Raw genomic sequence first — 27,773 nt, 5'->3', positions numbered from 1 at the left:
CTGTAATGTAAAAAGATTTATTTCCTTCTTACTGATAATGGTGCAATTTCTACACATTTAATAGCACACTTAAATAAGCAATAATACACTTATATATTCAGTAAGTTATTTAAATTTCTCATTAAAGTAGTAATAATATCAATCAACACACTTGACACCATTCTGACGAGAATCATCTAATAATAAGAGAACCAAATGATGAATTCCATTCTTGTTTCTATCCTCTTACTCCCGTTATTGATAATCAATCTATCCAAGGTTTCGCCTATCAAAGATCGACATATAACAATTTCCGCAAAATGAAAATTGAAATTTCAGTCTTTGGTAGTCAACACTTGGATAGATTAAGTATAAATAACGGACATTGGTAATCAATACTTCTTCTTCATAACGAAACACCTTGTCAAGTGGTAGTAGTCGTATCGACGTTCAAAAAGTACTCGGTGAAGAACCTATTTTGAATTTAAAAAAAAATGATTTGATTACTTATTTATGTTATATAAAAGACCAATAATTTCCTTCAATCTAATCGTCTGTCTGTCAATCATCTTGTCTACCAAAGTGTCTGCAGTTCGAGGTCACATTAATTTTGTAAATTTTCATGAGATATTAATATCACCGCGTCGAATTTTCGTATACGCTACGTTCGTATTACAAATAAAGATAGATAAATATATATATCTTTTCATAGGGCTGTAGATGTCACCGACTTCAGTCCTCGTACCAGAATCGTCGGCGAGAGGTCCTTCGTTATTTCGTCTAATACCTGTTGGAAAAAAATCAAAATGTTATTTTTTTATAATTGCGCAAAATTTACATTTTGATGTATGTGATGAGAAAAGTGTTGCAAATGCAATTATTGTCGAATAGATTTTTTTGGGTTCCAAATATAAGTTCATAACTTTTTCGCGCTGAAAAATGCTAGGTTACGACCGGTTAAGAATTCATTCGTTCACCATTCGTTCTTAAATGCTGTATGCTGTTGATTTGTATATATGTTATGGGTCTCCTGTCAAAGTGATAGTTTTAGCCACAGCCTACGCTAACCAAGTGTGCATTGATAGACTTCACACATATTTTGAGAACTTTAAAAAAATCTCAATAACCAAGATTCCAAACACTTCCCTTGACCATTAAAACAAATGCTAACTAATTCTAAGTCACATACGTGTCGAATTTTAAGGCTGTTTTTTGTCCCTTCTTCAACAAGTTCCATGTAATTAAGTAATTTATGGCGCGTGTCTTAGTGCAATTTTGACCCTTTTTCAACAAGTTCCATTTAAAAAATGTTTTTACCTTGAGATACTGTTCACAGACAGCGTCGTCAGCTGGCCCCGAAGCGGTGAGTCTCGGTGGCGGCGGCAGTTGTATGAACGTGACCGCAGTGCCCTCCTCGCAACGGGACTTTATTATGCTGTTCACTCTGGGGAAAGATGTTACAAGTAAGTCTTCTGGCATTCGAATGAGATTGAAATCTACTTCAGATGAATAGTCTGATTTTAACGTCCTCCATTTTACATGATTCGACTTCAGAGGCAAAAAAATACAGACTCAAGTGAGTTTAAAATCGATTTGAAATAAATAATTTGATTTAAAGTTCATTTTATAGTTTGACACTTAAAAAATATAGATGTCCATCGATAGCAACCTGTTACCACTTACCATCTGCTACTTACCATCAGACTGTCTTATAGTAGGTAGGCATCTATGCGTTTCCGAATTAGAAAACTTTCCATAAATTTATAACTGCGCCAAGAATTTAATTAAAAACAAACTATTTTTTTTTCCAGATTTTTTCGCCTAAGTCACTTAAATGAAATATATAATGTACTATGTACACTAAACATATTATTTCATCTTGCCTTTGTAAATAGCTCATAGGCACCCGATGGTATATGGCATTATCGTCCGTACTGCCGCTCGACCATCGACTGGTGTCTTCCAATGACGGCCAGTCCGTTATCTGAAAATATAATAATACTAGTTTAAAAGTAAAAAAACAATATAACATACTAACAATAATATACATAAAACTGAAAATTCGTACCTTCAACTTTGCTAAAGATCATCACTTGATCAAATGCATAGTTTACGATTCAATCCTTACTAATATCGATTAAAATAATCAATGGTTTGGGCCCAAAAGATCGATTCTTCGATTAATCGTTCTTAGATCGCCATTCCTAGTTCCCGAGGGGTTTCCGGGATAAAAACTATCCTATGTCCTTTCTCGGGTAAACAATGTAAAATTTCATTAAAATCGGTTCAGTGGTTTAGGCGTGAAGAAGAGACAACCAGACAGACAGACAGATAGACAAACAGAGTTACTTTCGGTTTTATAATATTAGTAAGGATTATAAATATTGCATGCTACGTCATACCTGTATAATATAAAAAACGGGCATGTACGAACATATTTTGTTTTTCATAATTAATCAAATATTTTTATGTGTTCAAACAATGATTATTTTAATAATCAACCATTGATGATGACGATTAATGATAATCATTTAACTAACTTTTAATAAATTCCAAGAAACAAAACGACTGATTTAAAATGTGTTTCATTTGAATTATATTCTTTTGGGGCGTTAGGGAAAAATATGCAAACGGATATTGCAAACATACAAATAAAATCGACGAAAAATATTTTTGGTACATATATGATACGATACATACATATTATAGTATTATACTGTATCATTTTATTTCTAATCCTTACTAATATTATAAATCCGAAAGTAACTCTGTGTGTCTGTCAGTCTGGTTGTCTCTTCTTCACGCCTAAACCACTGAACCGATTTTAATGAAATGTTGCACAAAGAGAGTCTGAGACCCGAGAAAGGACATAGGATAGTTTTTATCCCGGAAATCCCACGGGAAGTATGGATGGCGATCTAAGATCGATTAATCGGAGAATCGATCTTTTGCACCAAAAAATCGATTATTTTAATCGATATTAGTAAGAATTGAATCGTAAACTATGCATTTGATCGAGTGAGGATATTTAGCAAAGTTGTTGTCTATGAGCCCACGAAGGTTTCAGAGTTGGTACGACCAATTTTCGCCAGATGGCGCCACTGCCATTCCAATGAAGTTACAAATTTTCAGTTTTATGTATGTTAGTATTTCATATTATTTTCTTTTAAACGCGGGCGAAGCCGCGGGCAAATACTAGTCATTCATAAATAGACTATCTGAATAACCATCCTGACCACTTTTAATGTGATCTTAACTATTGGATACTATATTAATAACCAAATACCCCCATTTTGGTTATTTATTTTTTATTCGCAATACTCACAATATGTGTGGTGGCACTTATTCGCAGGAGTTTGAGCAGTTCGTCCAGCCTGTCCTTTACGGGGCGGGTAGGCGCCAACGCTGGTATATTTGGATCTATCGCGCAGTCTATCGAGTATGTTCTACCTCCTTCTGTAACAAGGTAATCTATTAAAATTTCTAAAAAAATATGGACAATTTAGTTAATTAAAATTTATTACACGTTAATTTTAGACTTATTGATACTATCTGTCCGGTTTTTTACCAGTTTAGACTATCAGCATACCTTTCTGTTCGTACTGCTAGAGTGTACACTCGCAGCCGCAGTCACTGTCAACTCTAAACTTATATCTGTGTGTCTGTATGAATGTGTGTGTTTGTTTGTATGTATGTATATTGTGCGTGTGAGTGCGCGAGTGTGTGTGTTTTTCCGTGCGTTCCCGAGGTGCACGCGCAGGCGCAGGCGCTGCCGCGTGACGTCACTCGTGACGACACTCACCGCTGAGCGCGGCGGCGGGCGGCGCGGCGAGGGCGTGCACGCGCAGGCGCAGGCGCTGCCGCGTGACGTCACTCGTGACGACACTCACCGCTGAGCGCGGCGGCGGGCGGCGCGGCGAGGGCGTGCACGCGCAGGCGCAGGCGCTGCCGCGTGACGTCACTCGTGACGACACTCACCGCTGAGCGCGGCGGCGGGCGGCGCGGCGAGGGCGTGCACGCGCAGGCGCAGGCGCTGCCGCGTGACGTCACTCGTGACGACACTCACCGCTGAGCGCGGCGGCGGGCGGCGCGGCGAGGGCGTGCACGCGCAGGCGCAGGCGCTGCCGCGTGACGTCACTCGTGACGACACTCACCGCTGAGCGCGGCGGCGGGCGGCGCGGCGAGGGCGTGCACGCGCAGGCGCAGGCGCTGCCGCGTGACGTCACTCGTGACGACACTCACCGCTGAGCGCGGCGGCGGGCGGCGCGGCGAGGGCGTGCACGCGCAGGCGCAGGCGCTGCCGCGTGACGTCACTCGTGACGACACTCACCGCTGAGCGCGGCGGCGGGCGGCGCGGCGAGGGCGTGCACGCGCAGGCGCAGGCGCTGCCGCGTGACGTCACTCGTGACGACACTCACCGCTGAGCGCGGCGGCGGGCGGCGCGGCGAGGGCGTGCACGCGCAGGCGCAGGCGCTGCCGCGTGACGTCACTCGTGACGACACTCACCGCTGAGCGCGGCGGCGGGCGGCGCGGCGAGGGCGTGCACGCGCAGGCGCAGGCGCTGCCGCGTGACGTCACTCGTGACGACACTCACCGCTGAGCGCGGCGGCGGGCGGCGCGGCGAGGGCGTGCACGCGCAGGCGCAGGCGCTGCCGCGTGACGTCACTCGTGACGACACTCACCGCTGAGCGCGGCGGCGGGCGGCGCGGCGAGGGCGTGCACGCGCAGGCGCAGGCGCTGCCGCGTGACGTCACTCGTGACGACACTCACCGCTGAGCGCGGCGGCGGGCGGCGCGGCGAGGGCGTGCACGCGCAGGCGCAGGCGCTGCCGCGTGACGTCACTCGTGACGACACTCACCGCTGAGCGCGGCGGCGGGCGGCGCGGCGAGGGCGTGCACGCGCAGGCGCAGGCGCTGCCGCGTGACGTCACTCGTGACGACACTCACCGCTGAGCGCGGCGGCGGGCGGCGCGGCGAGGGCGTGCACGCGCAGGCGCAGGCGCTGCCGCGTGACGTCACTCGTGACGACACTCACCGCTGAGCGCGGCGGCGGGCGGCGCGGCGAGGGCGTGCACGCGCAGGCGCAGGCGCTGCCGCGTGACGTCACTCGTGACGACACTCACCGCTGAGCGCGGCGGCGGGCGGCGCGGCGAGGGCGTGCACGCGCAGGCGCAGGCGCTGCCGCGTGACGTCACTCGTGACGACACTCACCGCTGAGCGCGGCGGCGGGCGGCGCGGCGAGGGCGTGCACGCGCAGGCGCAGGCGCTGCCGCGTGACGTCACTCGTGACGACACTCACCGCTGAGCGCGGCGGCGGGCGGCGCGGCGAGGGCGTGCACGCGCAGGCGCAGGCGCTGCCGCGTGACGTCACTCGTGACGACACTCACCGCTGAGCGCGGCGGCGGGCGGCGCGGCGAGGGCGTGCACGCGCAGGCGCAGGCGCTGCCGCGTGACGTCACTCGTGACGACACTCACCGCTGAGCGCGGCGGCGGGCGGCGCGGCGAGGGCGTGCACGCGCAGGCGCAGGCGCTGCCGCGTGACGTCACTCGTGACGACACTCACCGCTGAGCGCGGCGGCGGGCGGCGCGGCGAGGGCGTGCACGCGCAGGCGCAGGCGCTGCCAGCCGCGCGCGGAGCGCACGACGGCGGCGAGCTGCAGCGCGAACAGCGCGCGCACGGAGAACGGCTCGTCGCGCGGCCGCAGCGTGTCCACCAGCCACACGTCGATGTACTGCACGTGGGAGGACCTGCTAAGAAAGAGAGACAAACTTATCAAATTGTACACACATACGCACTTGCATTTATATATTCATACAAAAGCTTACATATACAATTGTATGAATTCGGCCCGAAGACCAAATGTATAGATTCGGCTCAAGACCAAATGTATAGGATTCCCGCGAAGGGCCAATTAATAATTCTAGGCCCATAAAACAAATAAGGAACCGAATGTTTCCTCTGTTCGATGTACAGGATGATCGTGTCCCGAAAAAGGTGAAGTGAACTGTATATACGAAAATAAGATGCAAAGTGCTATAAGGTCGGTCACTCACATGCTCCTGATGGGCGCAGCCTCTTGTACTAAGTATAAGGCACCTTCAACTCACCCTAAGCTCGCTAGTTTAAACTAGAATCTCTATCCTTTTAATTGCCAACCTAAAGATTCAGTTAATAACAAATTACTAACGACAGATTATTAATACGTAGAACAATAAACAAAACTGAACAACAATAATTTGCAAAGATACTATTTAATAATGTATTAAACATACACAAAAAACAAATACCTCACAAGCGCCCGCAATCCTCAATATAATTACATAAAAAACACTGCCCGGACCCTGGACACCCTCGCCACACCCCCGCTCACCTCTCCACGCTGGCCATGTCCAGCAGCTGGAAGTGTCGGCACAGGCACACGTTCTTGCCCACGCTGAGCACGTCGCCCACCACGCCGACGTACTCCGCGGCGCTGATGCGCGCTCTGCCGGGACCGCGGAGGGGGAACACCACCTCGCCGCTCGCCAGGTCGAACTGTTCAGTCTTGTAGGGGGAATTGAGACTGAGGGGACAAAAAATAAATAACAAATATTACGATGCATGGATACAATAATATTATACGATGAGCGGAGATAATTAACTAGAGAAATGCTATTAAAACAAAAATCCCTGACTGCATAAAAATATTGCCTATGTCACATTCGCAATTAACACCAATACAATTAATCCAATAACAGTCTGCAATTACTACTTACCACTTAGACTATCGACTCCGTCCCTAATAAATACTGAACCACGGTACCAGCAAAAACAACAATATTTGTTGACAAAATTTTTATACAGTGCAATGACAAAAATGAAAATACATCGGCATAAATTATATCCAAAATTAATTTAGAGCCAATATCTACAGAGGTGCAAATACCTAATTTAAGTTACCCAGAAAATATCATCACAGAAGATCTCATTCACATTTTCCGAAAAGCACCTTAAACATTTCCAAACCACTCACTCTCTAAAGAAGTCCTTAGGGTTGGCAGTATCCCGGAATCCCAACAACACAGTGTCTGGCTTCATGGCACCCAATCCAGACAACCTTGTTAGATGGGCTGCACCGCTCCGCACTGACTCCGCTAGGCACAACTCCACGAATGCTTTCACCTGCAATGTTAAACATATGTAAAGAAACAGTTTCCTTTAATTAATATTTGTTTTGTCTATGTTTTATTTGTGTTACTTTCCAGAATTTGGTCCTTATAAGCGACACTATCAGATAGTGGAATAATATAGAGGTGTATTTTTTTTTCAAAATGAACTCGTTCGATTCCCGGCTAGGAAAAAAGATATTTTAAAAAAGGAATGATGCAGATTTAGTTTTTATCAAAATCGGCCTCGTAACTCCTTTCAGCATTTTTCGCTAATCCTTAAAGTTTCGGATTTGGCCCTGAAGGCTTATTTGAAAAATTCACCCTGTATATGAAAATCAATTGCCGTTCGTTAGTCTCGCTAAAACTCGAGAACGGCTGGACCGATTTGGCTAATTTTAGTTTAGAATAATTTGTGGAAGTCCAGGGAAGGTTTAAAAGGCGAGTAAATGTGGAATATATTTCATAAATAGATTCTAAAGCGGTACAAAGTTTGCCGGATCCGCTAGTACAGTAATATAACACACTTACCATAAGATGATCGATAAGTTTCAGCCAGTACTTCTGTTCCTCCGCCAACGGATCACCGGTGCCGTCCAATTGTCCTATTCTTACGTGACCCAAGACGAATAAACCGCCCTGAAAATTAAATAAAATCACAGTCACTACAAGTCGTCAATAGATGGCGCCACAAATAACCTGAATCACGCTATCACAGTTTTCTAAGAGTGTTGTATATAAACGAGCAATGTAATGAGACATACGTGGCCTGGAGATCTCCCATTACCAAAATTATCGTTTATTTGCTTAAATTTCCCATGAGGCATTCCAATAAAGCATTTTTTTTTATAATATAGGAGTAGCAGACGAGCATGCAGTCCACCTGATGGTAAGTGGCTATTGCCACCCATGGACATCTGCAATCAACCCCAGATAGGATTAAATATTCCTACCTGAGGTCGGCCACAGATGCGCCGCTACCCCTGAGGACTAAGCTGGAACGCCTCGAAAAAGTATGTCGCCCTTACCACACCCTTCAAACCGGAACACAGCAGCGCCTAACACTGCTGTTATTAGGTAGAAATAGGTGTGGCGGTGGTGCCGCCGGAGTCGAACCACAAAGGCTTCTACCACCTTCATTTAGGAGTAGAAAATCATATTTTCGGACGACTTCAGATATGATTTTAATCGTATTATAGTTGATTACAAATAAATGTCCTTACAGGATAGTGACCACTTAGTATTTAGTTTGCTACATCAATTTTATAAAGGAAATTTCAATCGAAATCGTCTTCGCGAAAGCGTTTCTCAAGAAATAACACATTGTTTTTACAAGTCAGCAAATCAATCTCTTATGATTATATATGAATAAACATTATAACTATTTAAAAAAAAATAAGTGCTCACAGACATAATCATTGCAATTACCTTCTTCTGGTCATTTACGAAGTCGATCAGCGGTGCGGATTGCCGTGGTGATGCAATGAGCAGCAACATCTGCGGCCGCCAGAACTTCACGTGCTCACGTCTAGGGTCCAACAGCAGGAGATATTTTCTAACCTGAGAAAAATATTCAATACATCATTTAATATAATTTTCGTCTTATACTATACAGGTTGTATTGAAATTATAAAATATTGAAATTAAGATGATTTATCGCAATACGTCAAGAGATGATTCTACTACGATATCGATATATTTTATTTTAGATATGATTAACTAGTTTTATAAACGTGCAGTTTGTGTATTTATTTTGTCTATTTGCAATTGTACTGCGTGTTGCAATTTTCCTGAATAAAGTATTTTTCTTTGTTTCTTTTCTTTCTTTATATACAGGGTGAATTTTTAAAACGGGCCTTCAGGGCCAAATCCGAAACTATAAGGATTAGCGAAAAATGCTGAAAGGAGTTACGAGGCCGATTTTGATAAAAACTAAAACTGCATCATTAGTTTATTAAAATATTTTTTTCCTTAGCCGGGAATCGAAAGAGTTTATTTTGAAAAAAATTACACCTCTATATTATTCCACTATCTGATAGTGTCGCTTATAAGGATCAAATTCTGGGAAGTAATGTTATGTGACAAATTAAAGGAAAAGGAAAATTTTGAAGAAAATACGTATTTTTCCATACATTAGCATACTAATTCTTAATGATTATACATAACAAATGATTTATGTATAATTCTTTAGAAACAGACATAAGTCATACCATTGAAGAATTTGTTGGTTAATCAACTAATTATTCGATGTTATGACTATGACATACGGCTTAGTATAAGAAAGTAATAGTTTGGCAAATAAGTTACCGCCGTTTTTAGGATTTATTTTTTAATGAAAATAGATAACTGATTAAATAGTAAATTCTTATTGTTTGTTGTTTACAACTTCGTTTCAACGTTAAATATTATTTTCAATATCTCTTCTTTTTAGTAATCACTCGGATTTGACTCTAAAAAGAAATTCTCGCAAATTGTCAACTTTACATCTGTATTAAACGAAACTCCGCCCATAGCAAGTAAATCTATTATAATGTTCCTAAAAATAACCTTAGCTAAGTCGGACATAAAAATATAAATTATTCGGAAAATCCATTTCGAATGATTAGAAACATTGAGCTAAAAAAATGTTAATTAATACACGAAATGTTTAAATTAATAAATGGCGGGAACTTAACTGCCAAATTAATATGAAAAAATATGTATTTTCTTAAAATTGAGGCTTTTCCTTTAGTTTGTCATTTATCATTACTTTCCAGATTTTGATCCTTATAAGCAACACTATCAGATAGTGGAATAATATAGAGGGTGCATTTTTTTTCAAAATGAACTCGTTCGATTCCCGGCTAGGGAAAAAGTTATTTTAAAAAAGTAATGATGCAGTTTTAGTTTTTATCAATATCGGCCTCGTAACTCCTTTCAGCATTTTTCGCTAATCCTTATAGTTTCGGATTTGGCCCTGAAGGCCCGTTTTAAAAATTCACCCTGTATAGTGCATTTAATATTTATAGAATACATTAATATTCTAGAATCGGTATTATGGTCCGTCAAAATAATAGATCGTTGAGTCACTCACCTGATGAAAGATCAGCGCCTGGCTAAGACTACCCCACTTAGGGTCCGCGGCCGCTGGAGACAGCAGATGAAGGGCCACCACTAGCGAACAACACGCAAGGGCGGCAGCCGCGGCAAGGGCTGGTCGAAGGGCGAATACTAACGCCGCGCACCCTACCAGCCCTAGGAGGGACGTTAGCCAGGAGAAGTGTTTGAAGGTCGGCCTGGAAGACAACACTATGAAGGTAGAAGAATGACTAAAACTCCATGCAAATTGGATCTGTAGTTTCTAACATCGCAGACGTACACGTTTACGTACATACATACATACATACATACATACATACATACATACAAACAGCGATCGAATACAGAACCTCCTTTATTTTGAAGTCCGTTAAAAATGATTTTGTTTAAACTCTGTGAACGAACTTGGGGGTGATAATCAGGTTCGTCCATACTAATATTATAAAGAGGAAAACTTAGTTTGTTTGTTTGTTTGTTTGATTGTAATGAATAGGCTCAAAAACTACCGGACCGATTTTAAAAATTCTTTCACCATTCGAAAGCTACATTATCCACGAGTAACATAGGCTATATTTTACATGAAATATATTTGATAAATAGATTTTCAGGCGGTACAAAGTTTGCCGGGTCAGCTAGTTTTAAATAAAACTTCAGCTAACGTTACTGCAGCACATCACCGATCCAATTTAATAAGAAGGTTAATGACGTCACAATTACAATAATTAACATGAACGCCTATGTAAAATTAAAAGCAAAGTTAGTGTTATTTACTTTTCTATGTAACATAATATCTTAAACACTCTGTTCTATATAGATTTAGTGATGTACATAAGCTGCAGTGTCTACTTATCAGATGAACTGTAACTCCTTTGCTAAATCAATATTAAAAAATAAACAAACCTGAAATTGGGTGCCGACGCTAGATCTAGTCCCAAGCAGGCCAAGTTGATAGCGAAGTAACTGGTCATGAACAACACGGAGTTCACCTGCGAATATAAAACAATAAATATTATTAAATAGATAAGTCATTATTCAATCTTCAAGGGCTCACACACAAGATAATTCGTTTCAAATTTTAATTGTAACTTTTGTGAACGTCAAATAAAGTTACATTCATAAAAGTTTTTGAAAATGAGCTATTTTATTTTTCATGTCTATGAAAACCCTTTCATGTGATACAGTTATCATGGAGAAAAACATCGGTCCACCATATTGTGGCGCCCGCCATATTGGAGATTTAAAATTTGACGACCCGCGTGGCGGGGCGGTCACCATGCCGGTCTGACGCGCAAAGGGTCCCGGGTTCGATCCCCGGCCAGACAGATTTCTAAATGATGAATTTAGATTTCTGATTCTAGGTCTGGGTGTTTGTGTATTTGTCTATGTGTGTCTCCATAGCACCCACGACACAGGGAATCCTAGTGTGGGACTGTGAGTGTAGTAAGCGTCTTTTTAAAATTACGTCACTACTCATACATTGTCATCCAAACCAAACTTACAACTTTCAGCTAAATCGATTGAAGTTAACTCGTTTAAAAATAAGTTCCAGAATTTAACCTTCACATACATAAGAATTAACAAGGAAAGTTTTTATAAAAGTTTTTGGAATTTCTTTCGCCGCTTCTTCTCTGTAGTAAAACACCTTGCAAAGCGGTGGTAAATTATTGACGTTCAAAAAAGAGTTCTGTAAAGAATCTACTTTAAATAAAATACGTATTTTTGATTTTATTTGACTTAAGCTTGCAACAAATCTCAAATATAAAATATTGTTCCAATATTACCTGCGCAATAGTATTGAGTGATCCGACCATGATGCCCAGTTGCACCAAGAGCCACGACATGATCACCGCCAGGACCGGGTTCCCAGAGTGCGACGCCATTGGCCGGAGAAGGAAACCTGTTTGAGAAAACTTAATTTTAGACACAATAATAAAAACTTAAAAAAAATATACAATTTTTGTTAGAGAAATAAGGTACATTTTTTTTTTAAATAGTGGCTACTGCCGTTCTGTAATTTACTCCAGATAGGATTAGATTCATCCTTGAGGTCGTCCACTGTAAGTGTCGCTGCCTTGAGAATAGGTTGGAATGTCTTAGACAAATATGTCCCTGATACATCTCAAACTGGAATATATTATAACGCTTAACACTGCTATAGAGTGGAGTAGAGGCGAACCACAAATAGTTCTATTCTGTTCAAATATGGAAAGAGTACTTACCAAATATATTGTCCTTCGCAAGAGCTTCCAAAACTCTAGACGCTCCGATCAAATTTGACAACGCTGCCGAGAATGTGGCTACTATCATACCTGTAAAGAATAAATAAATAAATATTATTGTGTTAATATAATTGACATCGTCACAGCAAGCACATGCTACATGGAGTAGCAGGCGAGCATGCAGTCCACCTGATGGTAAGTGTCTACTGCCACCCATGGACATATGTAATCAACCCCAGATAACCGACCAGAGATGCGCCGCCTAATTTAGATGATTTAGAAAAATATTAAACAAATATTCTGTTAAAAAATATTAAGTTATCTATACTATACGATATGGGGTTGTAATCGATTTGTCGTAAAAATCGGTTTCTTTGGTTATCGATTTTTTATATCACATGCTAGTGCCGCAGCGATGGCATGTGTCAAAATGGGCCTATTAAATTGTGACGACTATAGGAGTCGAACCACAAAGGGTTCTACCTGCCTGTTGCGTTACATCAGTGTGTACCCACGCAGTGAACACTCACTCGCCGCCGTCAGCACGCTTAGCGCCGCGTACGGTACAGCACACTCACCCACTGTACAAGATGTGCATCCGATCACGCCTAACCTACGCGGCACCGGCATTGAATGCTCTGGTGTCAGAGTCTAACAGAAAGCGTCTCCGCGCAGTGCAGAGCCAGGCCCTACGGACGATCGTGGGGGCGGGCCGCTATGTAAGGAACGACGTGCTGGAGCGCGACCTCAAGGTGCAAACCGTGGACAGGTTTGTGGCCATGTTGGCCCCTCCACCACCACCTCGACCACCGGACGGTCGCCCGCTCCCTCGTGAACTCGAGGGGCAGGTGTCCTCCGCCCACCTGGAGGACTGAAAATCTGCACACGCAGCCTGGCACAGGTCACATAGAGGACCGAACGCTGCACCGCTGCCTCACGGCAGCTCACAACACCGGTGGGCAGTGTACCCACTGAGGAGATCGCCCGGGTAAGGAGGGGTCCTCGAGGCCCGAAAACCCCCCGCCACGCAGCGAAGTCACGTCGCGGCAAAGGACGACCATATAGCTAGCTATAGTCTGATTCATAATTAGGTGTCCAAAATGTAAACAAAGAAATTTCACTGTCAAAATTAACAAGAAACAAAAACTTTAACAAACACAACAAAAAACGAAACTAACAAATATACACAATTTAACAAACGCGTTATGTAAACGAGAAAACATTCGAGTTCGATCACACTCACGAAAATGAATAATATCAGCTACGAAACTTAAAAATTACAGCACAAGAAATGTTTTGGATTCCGATTGTGTTATCATTAACACATTTTAATTTTCTACCATGAACTTTGTTTTTATTATTATTACTGTATGGAACGTAATTGAGGTGATATAAATATTAGAAAATGTGACTTAATCTTAATTTATTTGGATTATTATTTTATTATTGTTGTATTAATTTAATATCGTCAAAAATGAGAAACTATCATTTGAAACATATTTTCTTGATAGGTCAACACCTTTAATTATGAATCAGACTATAATTATGAATCAAGAGTATAGCTAGAACACTCACCGACGGCGATGAACGGCGGCCACACGTTGACGGGCAGCAGGTACACGTAGTTGTTGCGCAGCAGCCCGCGCTCGCACGCCGCCGCCGTCAGCACGCTCAGCGCCGCGTACGACACCGCCGTGAACAGCAGCGCGGTCAGCGTGCCCAGCGGGATGCTCCGGGACGGGCTCTTCAGCTCGCCTGCGATTACAGTTTGTTAGGTTATGTGCCGTCATTAAGTAATACTTGGTCAGCACGCTCAGCGCCGCGTACGACACCGCCGTGAACAGTAGAGCGGTGAGCGTGCCGAGTGGAATGCTCCAGGAGGGACTCTTCAGCTCGCCTGCGATTACAGTTTGTTGGGTTATGTGACGTCATTAAGTAATACTTGTGTTTGGTCCTAATAGTGGTATAAGGGCCGGATATTGTCCACCTCAATTTTGGATCCGGCGCGAGACACTTAAAAGGCGCGTAAATGTTCCTGACTGATTCAATTTTGTCTACAAATATCCTAGGTGGCAAAACTATATCACGCCCGGGGTGGCAAGGTTTAGAGGGCAGAATAAGTTCTATGTTTTTTTTAGTTGACCTACTATCTACTTACATCATGCTCACAACTACCTTTTACTTCGGCTCGACACTTCTAATTATTGTCTGATTAAAAATAAACATTTTTTTCAAGTTTTAAAAACTTATTGCCAATAAAAGAAATTATTTCAATAAAAAACGGACCAATTATTTAAGCGCAAGAATTATCGATAAAAATGCAAAAAAAACTGTTAAGGGAGAAAATATTAAAATTGTAGACCAGCCAATTTTTTTCTTTATTGTACGGACCCGTTATTGGAGGCACTGTAGCAGTAACCCCACCTGCTTGACCCCAAATCCAGCCCTGCCCTGTTAGGGTAACACACACCCTTCAAATATCACACCTCATCAAGTCGGTCATCTCCCCGCCAGCTATACTGTAATCCCGCCCGTACTCCGGGTAAAGGTTCTGACGTAGTGTAGCTACTGACAGGCCCGTGTAGTTGAACTGCGTCTAGTATAACACACACGTACCGCTCATGTTGGCCCCGGCCATGACGCCAGTGACCCCGGTGAACAGCACACCGAACACTGACGCGAAGTCGGTCATCTCGCCGCCCGCTGTACTGTAATCCCGCCCGTACTCCGGGTACAGGTTCTCACGTAGTGTCGCCAGGGAGAGACCCGTGTAGTTGAACTGCGTCTGGTTCGTTATCAGGTTCGTGTCTGGCTTGTCGATCTGTAAGGCAGATTATCTTCGCAATTGTCAGTTATAATAACATGTATAAAATGGGAAATATGCTAGATACAATAGCTTATAAGTAAATTTTAATAAAATTTATTTTAATGAACTTAATGTTCATTGCATGTGACGTCATAACTAATGAACCACATAACCGACTGTTTTCGCGGTAAGTATAAATATGTTATATTATACTATTTCATACCACTTTTTTTTTCAAGAATCAGCTAGTGTCGGCGCTGTTAGTCCGCTCCGAATATAGAAACGAGTCGCGTGCCAATAGCAAATTGTAGATATTAGCGGGACGAAGACAGCGCGGGGCCCCCCGGCACCCTCCTGCCCACTCTCGCCCGCGGTAACATAGCGCAGTTAGTGTTCCCTTACTGTTGCTACGGAGTATGTGCCTGTAGTTGTGTTCGACCGCATTGGTTCGCTGACTACACCTGCGCGCAATAACTTCAGAGCGGACTAGAAGTTTGGCGCGGACTACACCAAAGACACTCACCAGCCCAGGTGACGTGATGAAGAAGCTGAGGAAGGCGCTCGAGAGGCACACCAGCATCGTCACCCAGATGGCCAGGCTGGTCCGTGCGAACAACGACGCTCCAGCAAGGGAGACACTTAGCCCTACTGCGTTGAGGGTGGATCGGTAGAGAAATAGGTACCAGTCGCCGTTCGGTAACCCCGGGTTGTCTCCCACTAAGTAACCTGAAGCAAAAGTAATATTAAACATATTTATTTGTTATGTTTCATTACTAGCTGACACGTGCATATTTCATCATTAGAATGTGATGAACGATAAAAAAATAACGAATTATTTTTTTAATATTTAGGTCATTTTTATCGTTCATTTATATCGGTATTATCGTTAAGTAGCATTGTACGTACTATTAATCTAAAGGTCTTCCATCTTTATAATCAGTATATTTGTCGCAGCCATTACATTTGCATTTGGCTTACTTAGCCATTCAATTGACGGCCTAGCCGCTTAACTAAATACAACTTGCTTGTGTGATTTTAAGTCCTGGTCCTAATATAAAATTAAATAAAGTATCTTTTTTTTTGTTGACGAGGCGGAAACCTTTAAAAGGTACCGGAGGCCATGGGAGTGACGCCGGGTTATGTGGGATTTTTACCGCACTAATACCCCCCGGTGGCCGTCCGCAGCGTATGGTGGAGAACTCCGGGATCTCCCAACGGAACACAACCGGAGTCCTCCTAATGCGATGCCCTTCTATCGGGCTCTGCCCTGGGGGCAATTTACGCTCCTCTCACATCCCCTGGTGATTACAGCGATATGCGACCACACAAACCGCTGTCCTTCCCGGGGTCGCTTGCTGGACGGTTTGAGCTCCCACTCTTGCCGCCCGCAACCCCACTACATAAATAAACTATCTACTAAATAAACTATCTGGCTTACAACTGATTTTTATGGCTATCTTTATTATATTTGTTACTTACCCTTAGGTCCAAAGTTCTCCACCAACGCTTCAGTACAAGCAGAGATGCAGAGGGCGCTGGAGACGACATTCGCAAAGAAGAATAGAGTGCCTATAGCACCACCAAACTCGGGACCTAGGGTTCTGCTTATCATAACTGTGTTTTGTTAAGGCTTTATAGTTATACTAGCTGACCCGGAAAACTTTGTACCGCCTCAAAATCTATTTATCAGATATATTTCATATAAAATATAGCCTATGTTACTCGAAGATAATGTAGCTTTCGAATGGTGAAAGAATTTTTAAAGTCGGACCAGTAGTTTTTAAGCCTATCATTACAACCAAACAAACAAACAAAGTTTTCCTCTTTATAATATTAGTGTAGAAAAATGTAATAAAAACTGAGAAGGCTGTTGAACTTTGTCAGAAATTTAAGATGCATATAACTTTAAATCCTTTAATTGTATTTTTATACTAGTTTTTGTAATTCTGTATATTCCTTAATTTTATTTCTATATACCTAGGTGGGCGTAAATAGTGGCGACACAGTTTATACTTTTGCCGCTGTTTACGACAATAAACTGTCACTGGTGTCACTGGTGAGTGTCATTTGTAAAACTGTTTTTGCTTCGAAATAAATCTTTATATGTATTTTGCGTACTCTGTTCTGAAAGGTAACGCAGATTCAATATTTCGAGGTGTTCCATCCTAGTTCACAGGTCAAACAAAATAGCTATCGTCGATTTCGGATAGGGCATTTTTTTTATGTAATTGACGTTGTAAACCCATTACAAATATGTCAGGAATCCTTTCTGATGTGGATCACAAATATTTCAACCCCTCAGGATTAATCAGGATTAAGTTGAAAGTTTGTAACACCATATCAGCATTTCTAGTTTACCCTTCAATCCACAGACACAAATAATACACAGTCCAATATGTGTTATAGTGGTAATGTGACCACCTTAAAGTGCCATATTATATTGCTATGTTCTGATGTACTCTATAAATATCTTCAAAAAAAAAAATTAATTCACAAGCAGATGCATACATAAAATAAAATCTAATCTTTGACTATTACCCGTAGTGACATCTAGCGGAAGAATTAAGTTACATAAAGGATACAATAAACTCCGCCCCCTTCAACGGCGCCGTTAGTGGAGATAGCGCATATAGATGTGACGGTGAATATCACTATGAGGTACGCCATCCCGAACTGGCCGAGGGTGACCAGCAACCCAGCATTGCCGACTAGGTAACCTGAAATAAGAATATATTTTTATAATATTGGAGTAGCAGCCAAGCATGCAATCCACATGATGATTGCAATCAACCCCAGATAGGATTACATATTCCTACCTGAGGTCGGCCACAGATGCGCCGTTACCCCTGAGGACTAAGCTGGAACGCCTCGGAAAAGTCTGTCTCCCTTACCACACCCTTCAAACCGGAGCACAGCAGCGCCTAACACTGCTGTTATTAGGTAGAAATAGGTGTGGCGGTGGTACCGCCAGAGTCGAACCACAAAGGGTTCTACCACCTTCAAAACATATACTTATGTAATGCAAATTATAATGTATTTTTAATCGTTGTCGGTATCATCAACTCAAAAGTACTCTAGTTGATTAGCTAAGATTATTTGCGTCAAGTTAATATAGGAGCTATATAATTTCGTTTTACATAGAAATTGATGAATTTAAGAGTTAATGACCTTTTAAAGCGTTATTTACGAATATTGTTAGCGTTATCGTATACTTTTGACGTAACTCGGCGCCGACGTCACAGACTGACCTTATTTTACGAACAGATGGCATTATTCATAACAGAAATCGCTATTATCAACTGGAATTCATATTCCACTAGATATCAGCATCTATCTGTTTATGCAAAATATATGTTTGTTAATATAAAAATATATAAATAAATAATATATTTTTAAAAATATATAAAAAGCAGTGATAGCCTAGTGGTTACGAAACTCGCCCTCTCGATCGAGGGGTCCGAGGTACAAATCCCAAGCACGCACCTCTGATTTTTCGAAATTATGTGCGTATTAGAAATTAATTATCACTTGTTTGAATGGTGAAGTAAAACATCGTGAGGAAACCTGCATAATTGAGAGATTTATAAAATCTCAAAGGTTGGACTATGTCCTAATTCTTCTCATTCTGATAGGAGACCCGTGCCCAGCAGTGGGACAATAATGGGTTGATGATGATGATATATGTTTATTGAAGAAATCTGATATTATTATTTGGAAGTAATATTACAGTTGATAATCAAAACTATCAGATCTGTTTATTAATATTCGAGTCGATAATAGTAGTTACCTGTTTATAATAACGGTTAACTCATGCAAACCGTTATTAATAGTGTTAGAATATTCGAAAAAATGTCTAGTTTTTTAACCGACTTCTTCATTACAAAGTAACAGATACACTATAACGGTGTTTTTAGAACCAAATTTTATAAGTATTACTTCATATATGGTATTTTTTTCAAAACCATGATTTCACTACATAAATATACAGCCACAATCTGTAGGTCCGAGGTTCGAATCTGTGGCGGACTAAGGTCGTCGGAGGCCCGGAGCGGAAAGATGAATGGAGGCCCCCAGTGTAAAAAGTTGATTTAGGTTTAAAGAATCTTTATTTCTCATAAGACATATTACATTTGTCACTTAAAATGAGAAATTTACAATAGATTAATAATAACTTATGGTAATGCTCGGTAGGTATATTCGTGTGTGTGTTGCATGTGCGTGTGTGTGTGCGCATGTGTGTATGCGTGTGTCTGAATGTGTGTGTGTAATTTTTATGTATGCGTTCTTGACATAACACTATATATTTATGTATTTGTGCTTTTAGTATTTTTGAGTGCTTTGAGTTTTTTGAGTGATTTGATTTTACAAAATTACAAATGTGTCATAGAATTATTGGCTTGTGATTCGCTAACTTTTTTTTTAGCTGACTGATACACATTTCATAGATTGTTTGATTCCGACGACCTATTTCGGCAACTTTGTTTGGAGGCCCCCCAGGATCGGAGGACCGAGGCGAACCGCACCTCCCCCCCCCCCCCCCTTAAGCCGCTAGAGATTCCATTCCCAAGCAAATACAACAAATTTTTCTAAGTCTTCAGAATACGTGCCTAGCAGTAGGACAGTAATATTTTAATGGCACTTGGCCAACATGGTAGACAATAGCACCCCTTCTACTTTAAGTGACCAGTAGCTACATAGGCACATTTGACATATAAAAACCTAGTTTTTTCCCGCGGCTTCTCTCTCAATCAAAGATCATAAGTCTATTCTAATAGTTGTATCATCTATCCCTCGGGAACTAACTTTTTTCGGGTTAAAAGGTACCCTACACCATTTCTGGACCCCCGACAACGAACAAAATTTCATGACACTGTTTAGTAGTTAAGGTGTCAAGTGTTTGTAGCAAACAAACAAACACGCTTTTGCATTTATAATATTATTAGGACTAGCTGTGCCCCGCGGTCTCACCCACATTAAAAAGAAACAATGAAATAGCTAGTTCTAAAATATAAGTAGCCTAAGTTACTCCTTATTATATCAGCTACCTGCCAATAAAAGTCCCGTAAAAATCGGTCCAGCCATTTCAGAGACTAGCCAGAACAAACAGACAGACAGACAGACAAAAATTGTAAAAATAATATTTTAGTGTATGTACCATATGCATGTAGTAAAAAGTGATTATTTCAACATTAAAAACAGACACTCCAATTGTATTTATATGTATAGATGTGTATCTACTCACCCATTCGTATGAAGACCAGAGCGCTGAACATGGACAGCACCACGGGGCAGAATACTCCGGCGAAGGTGCCTACCTTCTTAATCCCCGGGCGCTCCGATCTAAACTCCCCAAACTCCACATATCCTGGAAATTAGAAAATAAATCAATTTTAAGGGCTGAAAGCTTTATGAAGCTTAAGCTATAAGTCGACATATGTGTCGACTCAAGAGAAACACCACTTATTTCTGGCTGTATCAAGCGCTACTGTGTTCTGATTTTAAAGGTGTAGTAGGTATAAGGGAGAAACGCTGATAAGAGGCATTCCAACTTAGTCCTCAGCCAAGTAGCAGCAATGGACCTGTGGCCGCCCTCTAATAAAATTTCAATCCTATCTGAGGTCGATTACAGATGTCCAGAGGCATTTTTTTTTATAATATAGGAGTAGCAGACGAGCATGCAGTCCACCTGATGGTAAGTGGCTACTGCCGCCCAGGGACATCTGTAATCAACCCCAGATAAGATTAGATATTACTACCTGAGGTCGGCCGCAGATGCGCCGCTACCCCTGAGGACTAAGCTGGAACGCCTCGGAAAAGTCTGTCTCCCTTACCACACCCTTCAAACCGGAACACAGCAGCGCCTAACACTGCTGTTATTAGGTAGAAATAGGTGTGGCGGTGGTGCCGCCGGAGTCGAACCACAAAGGGTTCTACCACCTTAATTGCTGGTCATGTATCATTCACTATATTTAAAAAGTCCACATTGGCAAGACAAATACTCTGGCAAATACTTTAAGGATTTTCACAACCCAGTAACAACAATTTTCAACAAAAGTATTATAACTAACAACTGGATAACATCCATATTTTCCTTATCAATAACTACTTCCTTTATTTGTGTATACCTATCGAGGCTTTAATAATAATATTATGAGTGTAATTATGTTGTAATTACATTATTCTTTAGATATTGGTTATCGCAAGCTAGAAATAATTTACAATCATTATGGTATTTTAATTCACAGATCTGCTGTAATGATAAACCACTGGCTTGTTGTAAATGTTGTAAATAAAAAAACACGTTCTTGGAATTTCTAAGTCTTACAATATCGTGGTAGTCTTACTATAACTCTTTGGAATTCAAGTACAAATGTACCGGTTCTGCACCTATTTATCTCATAGCAGTGGCGTTATGATGCTATTTTTTGGGCGTGGTCACATATACAAGAAATTTAGCGTTCCTTAGACCTTAAGAGACAATATATCAGAGAGCGACCTTAGGCAGGACTCCTGGAATTTGACCGTTTTCGATTTTCTTAGACAAAAAAGTAAGATTTCTTTTTTATTTTGCCACACAAAATTAGGCCTATAACTAAACTTACATAGCATAAAACAATTAAATCTTTTTTTTTCTGTTTCCACTGTACTACTTTTTATACAATAAAAAAAAATACTTTGACCCCCACATGACACCTATAACTTACAAGTAGCTAGTTACACAAACACAAAACCACCATATTCCTCACATCACAAAAAAAATAAAGTCGAAACGAAAAAAAGCAAAAAATATTACCACTATATTTCTCTGCCATTTCAGAGGCGATTGCACAAAAGCGCATTTAAGTACAAACTAACAATTATCATTGCTGGCGACCTTAACTAGACCTATGACCTTGGGACAGATACGAAACAGATTCGCGACGCTTTCATCTCGAGAACTAATAGTTTAATTTACATAATTCTTTAGTTTTTTTTATATAATATGGGAGTAACAGACGAGCATGCAGTCCACCTGATGGTAAATGGCTGTTGCCGCCCATGGACATCTGTAATCAACCCCAGATAAGTTTAGATATCCCTACCTGAGGTCGACCAATGATGCGCCGCTACCCCTGAGGACTAAGCTGGAACGCCTCTGAAATGCATGTCTCCCTCACCACACCCTTCAAATCGGAACACAGCAGCGTTTAACACTGCTGTTATGAGGCAAAAATTTATATGACGGTGGTGCCGCCGGAGTCGAACCTCAGAGGGTTCTACCACCTATAAAACCTGTAATTTTTACCAAGTAAGCCTAGATTGACGCTAAAAGTAGTCAATATGAGTCAGTCTTGTCAAAATTAGTTTAACCTTTTTTAGACATCTACAAAAGATTAAAACGGATTATTTTTCTTTTGGTGCCTAAAAAATAAGCTTACCGAATTATTATATTATTACTAAGTGTATAAGTCAATTTGTACTAATGTGATTTAGATTATAGGTGTGGGGACGGCAGGGGGGCGGTGCGGCACATTTAGGGGGCGGCGAAATTCTAAAAATTTCAAGTATTTATATTTTTACTGGAAGAACTTATAACTTTTAACTTAACTTATAACTTATAACTTATAACTGTTTCCTAGGCTACAAGTTTAACTTGAGTCCTGGGGGGGCATGTTTTAGGGGTCAAAATTTCATATAGGGAGACCTCTCTTAAACACCCATCTATTTCATATTTCTACTATTGAATCAAATTGAAGTAACCATTAAAACAAACACAGCTACATATTATGAGATAGTAATACAATACTACCATCATACAACCAATTTTTGCACCACTTTTAAACCTAATTCATGTAGTGACCATCTTAGATCCTAGTGGCAACACATCAATGATCAACTTCAATCAATCAACATTTAGAAGGTGGTAGAACCCTTTGTGGTTCGACTCCGGCGGCACCACCGCCACACCTATTTCTGCCTAATAACAGCAGTGTTAGGCGCTACTGTGTTCCGTTTTTAAGGGTGCGGTAAGGGAGACATACTTTTCTGATACGATTCAGAGCTTAGTCCTCAGAGGTAGCGGCGCATCTATGGCCGACCTCAGGTAGGAATATCTAATCCTAATCCAATCTGGGGTTGATTACAGATGTCCATGGGCAACAGTAGCCACTTACCATCAGGTGGACTGCATGCTCGTCTGCTACTCCTATATTATAAAAAAAAAACATATGTCCTTAGGCAGCTGTAACTTACCTTCAGCTGGCTTACAAGCTTGTTTGCTACTTTGATCATATAAAAAAACTGTCCTAATAACAAAACGCACCTTCCCCTGATCTGGTGGTGGATCCGGCCCTGTTGAACCTCGTCCTCAGCTTGTGCAACAATCCAGGCGCCCGGCTGGGCCCGTTGACACTCGGAGACAGAGGGTCCAGTGTTTCAGCCATGTTTAGTGGCTTCGTCGCTGCGAACATAAAAGCAAGTTTATTTTATTTTATTTCTTTTATTAACACTTAATTGTTTTATGTATAGTAATAATGATTTGAAGGTGATAGAACCATCTCTGGTTCAACTCCAGCGGCACCACCGCTACCCCTATTTCTGCCTAATAACAGCAGTGTTAAGCATTGCTGTGCTTGACGGATGTGCTAATGAAGATATACTTTTCTGAGGCGTTCCAGCTTAGTCCTAGTGACGCACCTGCGGCTTACCTCAAATACGAATCTAATCTTATCTGGGGTTGATTACAGATGTCCATGGGCGGCAGCAGCCACTTACCATCAGGTGGACTGCATGCTCGTCTGCTATGCCAGTATTATAAAAAAGGCTGGAACAGGGGTGCCTCTGGAGTTGAACCATGTAAGATATTGCCACCTTCAATGCATGTCCAACCACAAACATGACAAAACTTATAGTCAGGCAGAGATAAGTAAATTTAGAAATACGTAGCTAATCAATATTGTACGTAAATAAACAATTAAGAATATGAACCATTCAGTAATACTAGCACATGATAAAAGTAATGAAACATTAATGTTACATCATAATGTATTTGTAAGAAATTAATATATTTTTATGTTCAATTGAATCATTAGATAAAGTAATTTGTTATTAAAATTCCGAAAAGCACCAATAGATAATAAGTATTACCTCTCAAAATATAATTAAGTATGATGTCAGTAGTGTTACGCCCTTTATTATATAACAGTGTTGAATTATCTTGGGTATTCCCACTTACTATATTTTTTGCCTAGATTTAAAAATCCTAATATATACCTATTAGTATAGTCCGTGTCAAACTACTAGTCTAGCTCTGAATATAGAAATGAATCTCGTCGCCATAGCAAATTGTATGACTACACCTGCTCGCAACAACTTCAAAGTGGACTAGCAGTTTGGAGATAACTATATAGTAGAACCTTGATTAACCGGATTAAATATTGTTGTTACACATTTGGATAATCAAAAATCCAGATAATTGAATGTATGAAGAACAGTCGGCTTTGGGCACATGTATGTAGTACACAATGGTATGTGTTTATTAAAAACAACAATTACAATCAATAATAATCAATGTTTATTAAGAAATTATTAAAAAATAAATATTCCCACATACATACATATTTTCTCAGATTATATACCTACATACATAATTGGCTGTGGTTGGTAATTTGGATAATCGCAAATTCAGATATTCTGAATAATCAAGTTAGTATATAGATTTCATGACAAATTTATTTTGGATCTTCTGCGTCATTTAGTTGTTTATTCCCAAAATTGTAATAAATAACGAGAAAACGTCTTACAAGACTGGTGTTATATCTAATCTGCCTGGCATTACAAGTATGTATCCAAAGTAAAAGATGACCTCATCTAATCTTTCTGGTATTAAATGTGTCTACAAGTGAGGATTACCAAGTTTATCTGTGGCTTATTTTTCTTACTAAGCTCAGAGGACTAATCCTATGTAAGGGTGATTACAGATGTGCATGGGTAGCAGTGGCCACTGTCAGGTAGCCAGCATATTTCATTGCTACCTCCATGTGCTATTTAACATGTATTGGTCCTATGTATTGTATAATTGTAAAGATCCTTACTTCCTTACTAATATTATAAATCCGAAAGTAACTCTATCTGTCTATGTTTGTTTCTTCTTCACACCTAAACCACTGAACCAATTTTAATGAAATTTTGTACAAAGATAGTCTGAGACCCAAGAAAAGATAACGAACTAGGGTTGGTGATCTAAGATCGATTAATCTGAGAATCAATCTCTTGGATCCAAAAAATCTATTATTTTAATCAATATTAGTAAGGATTTAATTGTAAACTATGCATTTGATCAAGTAATGATCTTTAGCAAAGTTGTTGTTCATGAGCCTCAAAGGTTTCAGAGTTGGTACGACCAATTTTCGCCGAATGGCAACACTGTCATTCCAATGAAGGTACAAATTTTCAGTTTTATGTATGTTAGTATGTCATATTATTTTCGTTAAAACACAGGCGAAGCTGAGGGCAAAAACTAGTTTGTTATAAATAAGGTGACGAGCCAATATCTTTTAACCTCTGCCTATCGTTATCATCCCTTTACTAGGCCTAGGACAAGACAAAGGAGAATGCCCATTCTTTATAACAATGTCGCCTAAACTTAGTTCTAAGCTTTTCACACTTTTGAGAACTTCTTAGACAACTTTTAGATTGCCTCAATTTACAATTCGAAAAATAAAAATGATTTATAAGTAGATTGATTGTCAAATTATCAAATTATGGTAACTATATGTGCAACATTGTGATGAGTAAGATATAGATACCTTCCAGTCGTTATAGATAGATCACTTCCTGAAAACGAACCTTCACTGTGAATGCAAAGTGATCATTGATTTATAAACACATTAATGTAAAAATATTGTTTTTTAAATGTTGTCCGTCTGTCTGTCTTTATTTGTGGCATTATCTAATAAATAATTGAAAGAGCTAAATAAACCAGGACATTCCCTAAAAATCGGCATTACAATGACTGACATAAGTACAACCAAAACCACCAAATCAGATGAAGTTACTAATAATTGTGTAAAAACTAAACTACGGCAGCATTAAATAACACAAAAGAAACGTAAACAGAAGAAAACACTCACCACTATTAACTAGAATCTAACAATGTTATGATTTTGAACGATATTATGATTTGGTATCGTTTGTTTAAAAACACAACAAAGAAACTATGTCATCACATAATACACTTTTACTGCCAATTTATGAGCAGAAAAACACCAATTTCCGTTTAAAATAACTAATCGAATGATTCATGACAATGTTTCAGTAAATAAAGGGGATTGTTACTCACTTTTTAAATTAAGTGAAGTATTTATATTTTATTCCGTCAGATTTCTCGACACTCACACAAATCGTACATTTCATGAACAAAAATATATATCATAGTATTCGGATTTCGACATACATTAATGATTGTTTTCGTATTTCGTCAACAAATCCAAAAAGAAAGAAACATCAAAGAGTGCTACTAAGCAAGTCGGCAAGTTGCCGTTGCTAACTTCATAGCTGGGCTTCATATATAAGGTAGATTTTTAAGATTTTTAAAACATATTCTATGGTCATTTGATGACAGCTTCATGAACGATATTTCATTTTTTCAATTTACCCACATGTATTTTTTATGTTAATTCCATAAAATTACAATTTTAATAATTAAACCTTATGTTGTTTGTTAGCTTAATTATTCTAATAAATATAAGAGATACGAAAAATAGTAAATTATTACATTCAAAACAAACAAAACAAAAGTAGTATATTTTATATTCATAAACATAATCATTAATTTTTTCCACCTCTTAGGCAATTTTGACAAACTAGCAACATTACGATGACTGGCCTCAGCCACACGCACAGAAAAGTTTGTTGGACTATAGATAAATTAGATAAAAATCCCATCAAGTTTTCATAATGTTGCTAGGAGCAGGCAATTTACCATAGAGAAATAATAATCTTGGAACAATAACCAGCATGGAAGCCTTGCTAAAATAACAACTACATCGCGTATATGTACTGTATCTCTTTTATTAATGGTATTGATAGTGCGCAAAAACGAGATATAAGTAACGTAATATAAGTTATATATATATATAAGTAAGACTGCTATTTTATCTACTTAAAAAAAGTTTAGAAAATAATAGTAGTAATTTTCACTCAAAAACCCAAAAACAAAAAAAGAAAGACGATTAGAATTGAGTGAAATATAGGTACATTTGATTTGAGTGAAGTATAGTACAGACCGTGCGGAGTTTTCATGTGTTTTGATAAAACTTTAGAGGTTAATCGTTGTATTAATGAGATAATGCCACCAGTAAGACATTCAAATATCGAACGGTGTATGCGTAACGCAAACCGTGTTAGGTGTTTATGATTTACTAAATACGCCTCCTATAAGACGGCGGTCATATTTAGGCCAAAGAACCCGAAATGCAATGAAAAAATTAATTATCAATCTAATTGTACTGTCCAGGAACGTGAAGATCGCAATGAACGTGAAAGAATTCGGTTAAGAGTATGAAG

At 40.3% G+C, this 27,773-nt stretch overlaps 1 protein-coding gene across 4 annotated transcripts; it reads right to left on the bottom strand.

Moving 5' to 3' along the window:
• Positions 1-210: 210 nt before the first annotated feature.
• LOC140754754 (solute carrier family 12 member 9) lies at positions 211-26,773 on the bottom strand. 4 transcript variants are annotated; one of them, XM_073089840.1, is made up of 21 exons: positions 26,548-26,773; positions 23,530-23,667; positions 20,470-20,592; positions 17,810-17,944; positions 16,707-16,841; positions 15,751-15,953; positions 15,038-15,242; positions 13,997-14,176; positions 12,422-12,511; positions 11,984-12,099; positions 11,103-11,188; positions 10,198-10,399; positions 8,553-8,684; positions 7,656-7,763; positions 6,992-7,140; positions 6,350-6,541; positions 5,542-5,729; positions 3,305-3,435; positions 1,863-1,963; positions 1,297-1,423; positions 211-766 (listed from the first exon to the last, which is right to left on the bottom strand). In XM_073089840.1, exons 2-21 carry the CDS (start codon positions 23,648-23,650, stop codon positions 686-688), a joined length of 2,805 nt encoding a protein of 934 aa, XP_072945941.1. In that variant the 5' UTR covers positions 23,651-23,667; positions 26,548-26,773; the 3' UTR covers positions 211-685. The 4 variants fall into 4 exon arrangements, with proteins under 4 accessions (XP_072945941.1, XP_072945944.1, XP_072945943.1 ...); XM_073089843.1 differs by having other exon boundaries at positions 3,305-3,432; XM_073089842.1 differs by having other exon boundaries at positions 5,542-5,726.
• Positions 26,774-27,773: the final 1,000 nt, after the last annotated feature.

The sequence above is a fragment of the Epargyreus clarus genome, unplaced genomic scaffold (genome assembly GCF_041222505.1).
Source record: "Epargyreus clarus isolate Ecla_fem2 unplaced genomic scaffold, WU_Ecla_fem_2.2 ptg000031l, whole genome shotgun sequence".
NCBI classification, from domain to species: domain Eukaryota; kingdom Metazoa; phylum Arthropoda; class Insecta; order Lepidoptera; family Hesperiidae; genus Epargyreus; species Epargyreus clarus.
The sequence above is the reverse complement of the archived record's forward strand: the minus strand, read 5'-3'. Positions and strand labels throughout refer to the sequence as shown.

Excerpts from the sequence above, each read along its gene's own strand:
- LOC140754754 (XM_073089840.1), bottom strand. The coding sequence starts at position 23,650 with ATGGCTGAAACACTGGACCCTCTGTCTCCGAGTGTCAACGGGCCCAGC. Across the intron at positions 10,400-11,102 it reads GCGTCGGCACCCAATTTCAG|GCCGACCTTCAAACACTTCT; the intron begins GTTTGTTTATTT and ends GTTGTCTTCCAG. Across the intron at positions 3,436-5,541 it reads GCCCGCCGCCGCGCTCAGCG|AAGGAGGTAGAACATACTCG; the intron begins GTGAGTGTCGTC and ends ACCTTGTTACAG.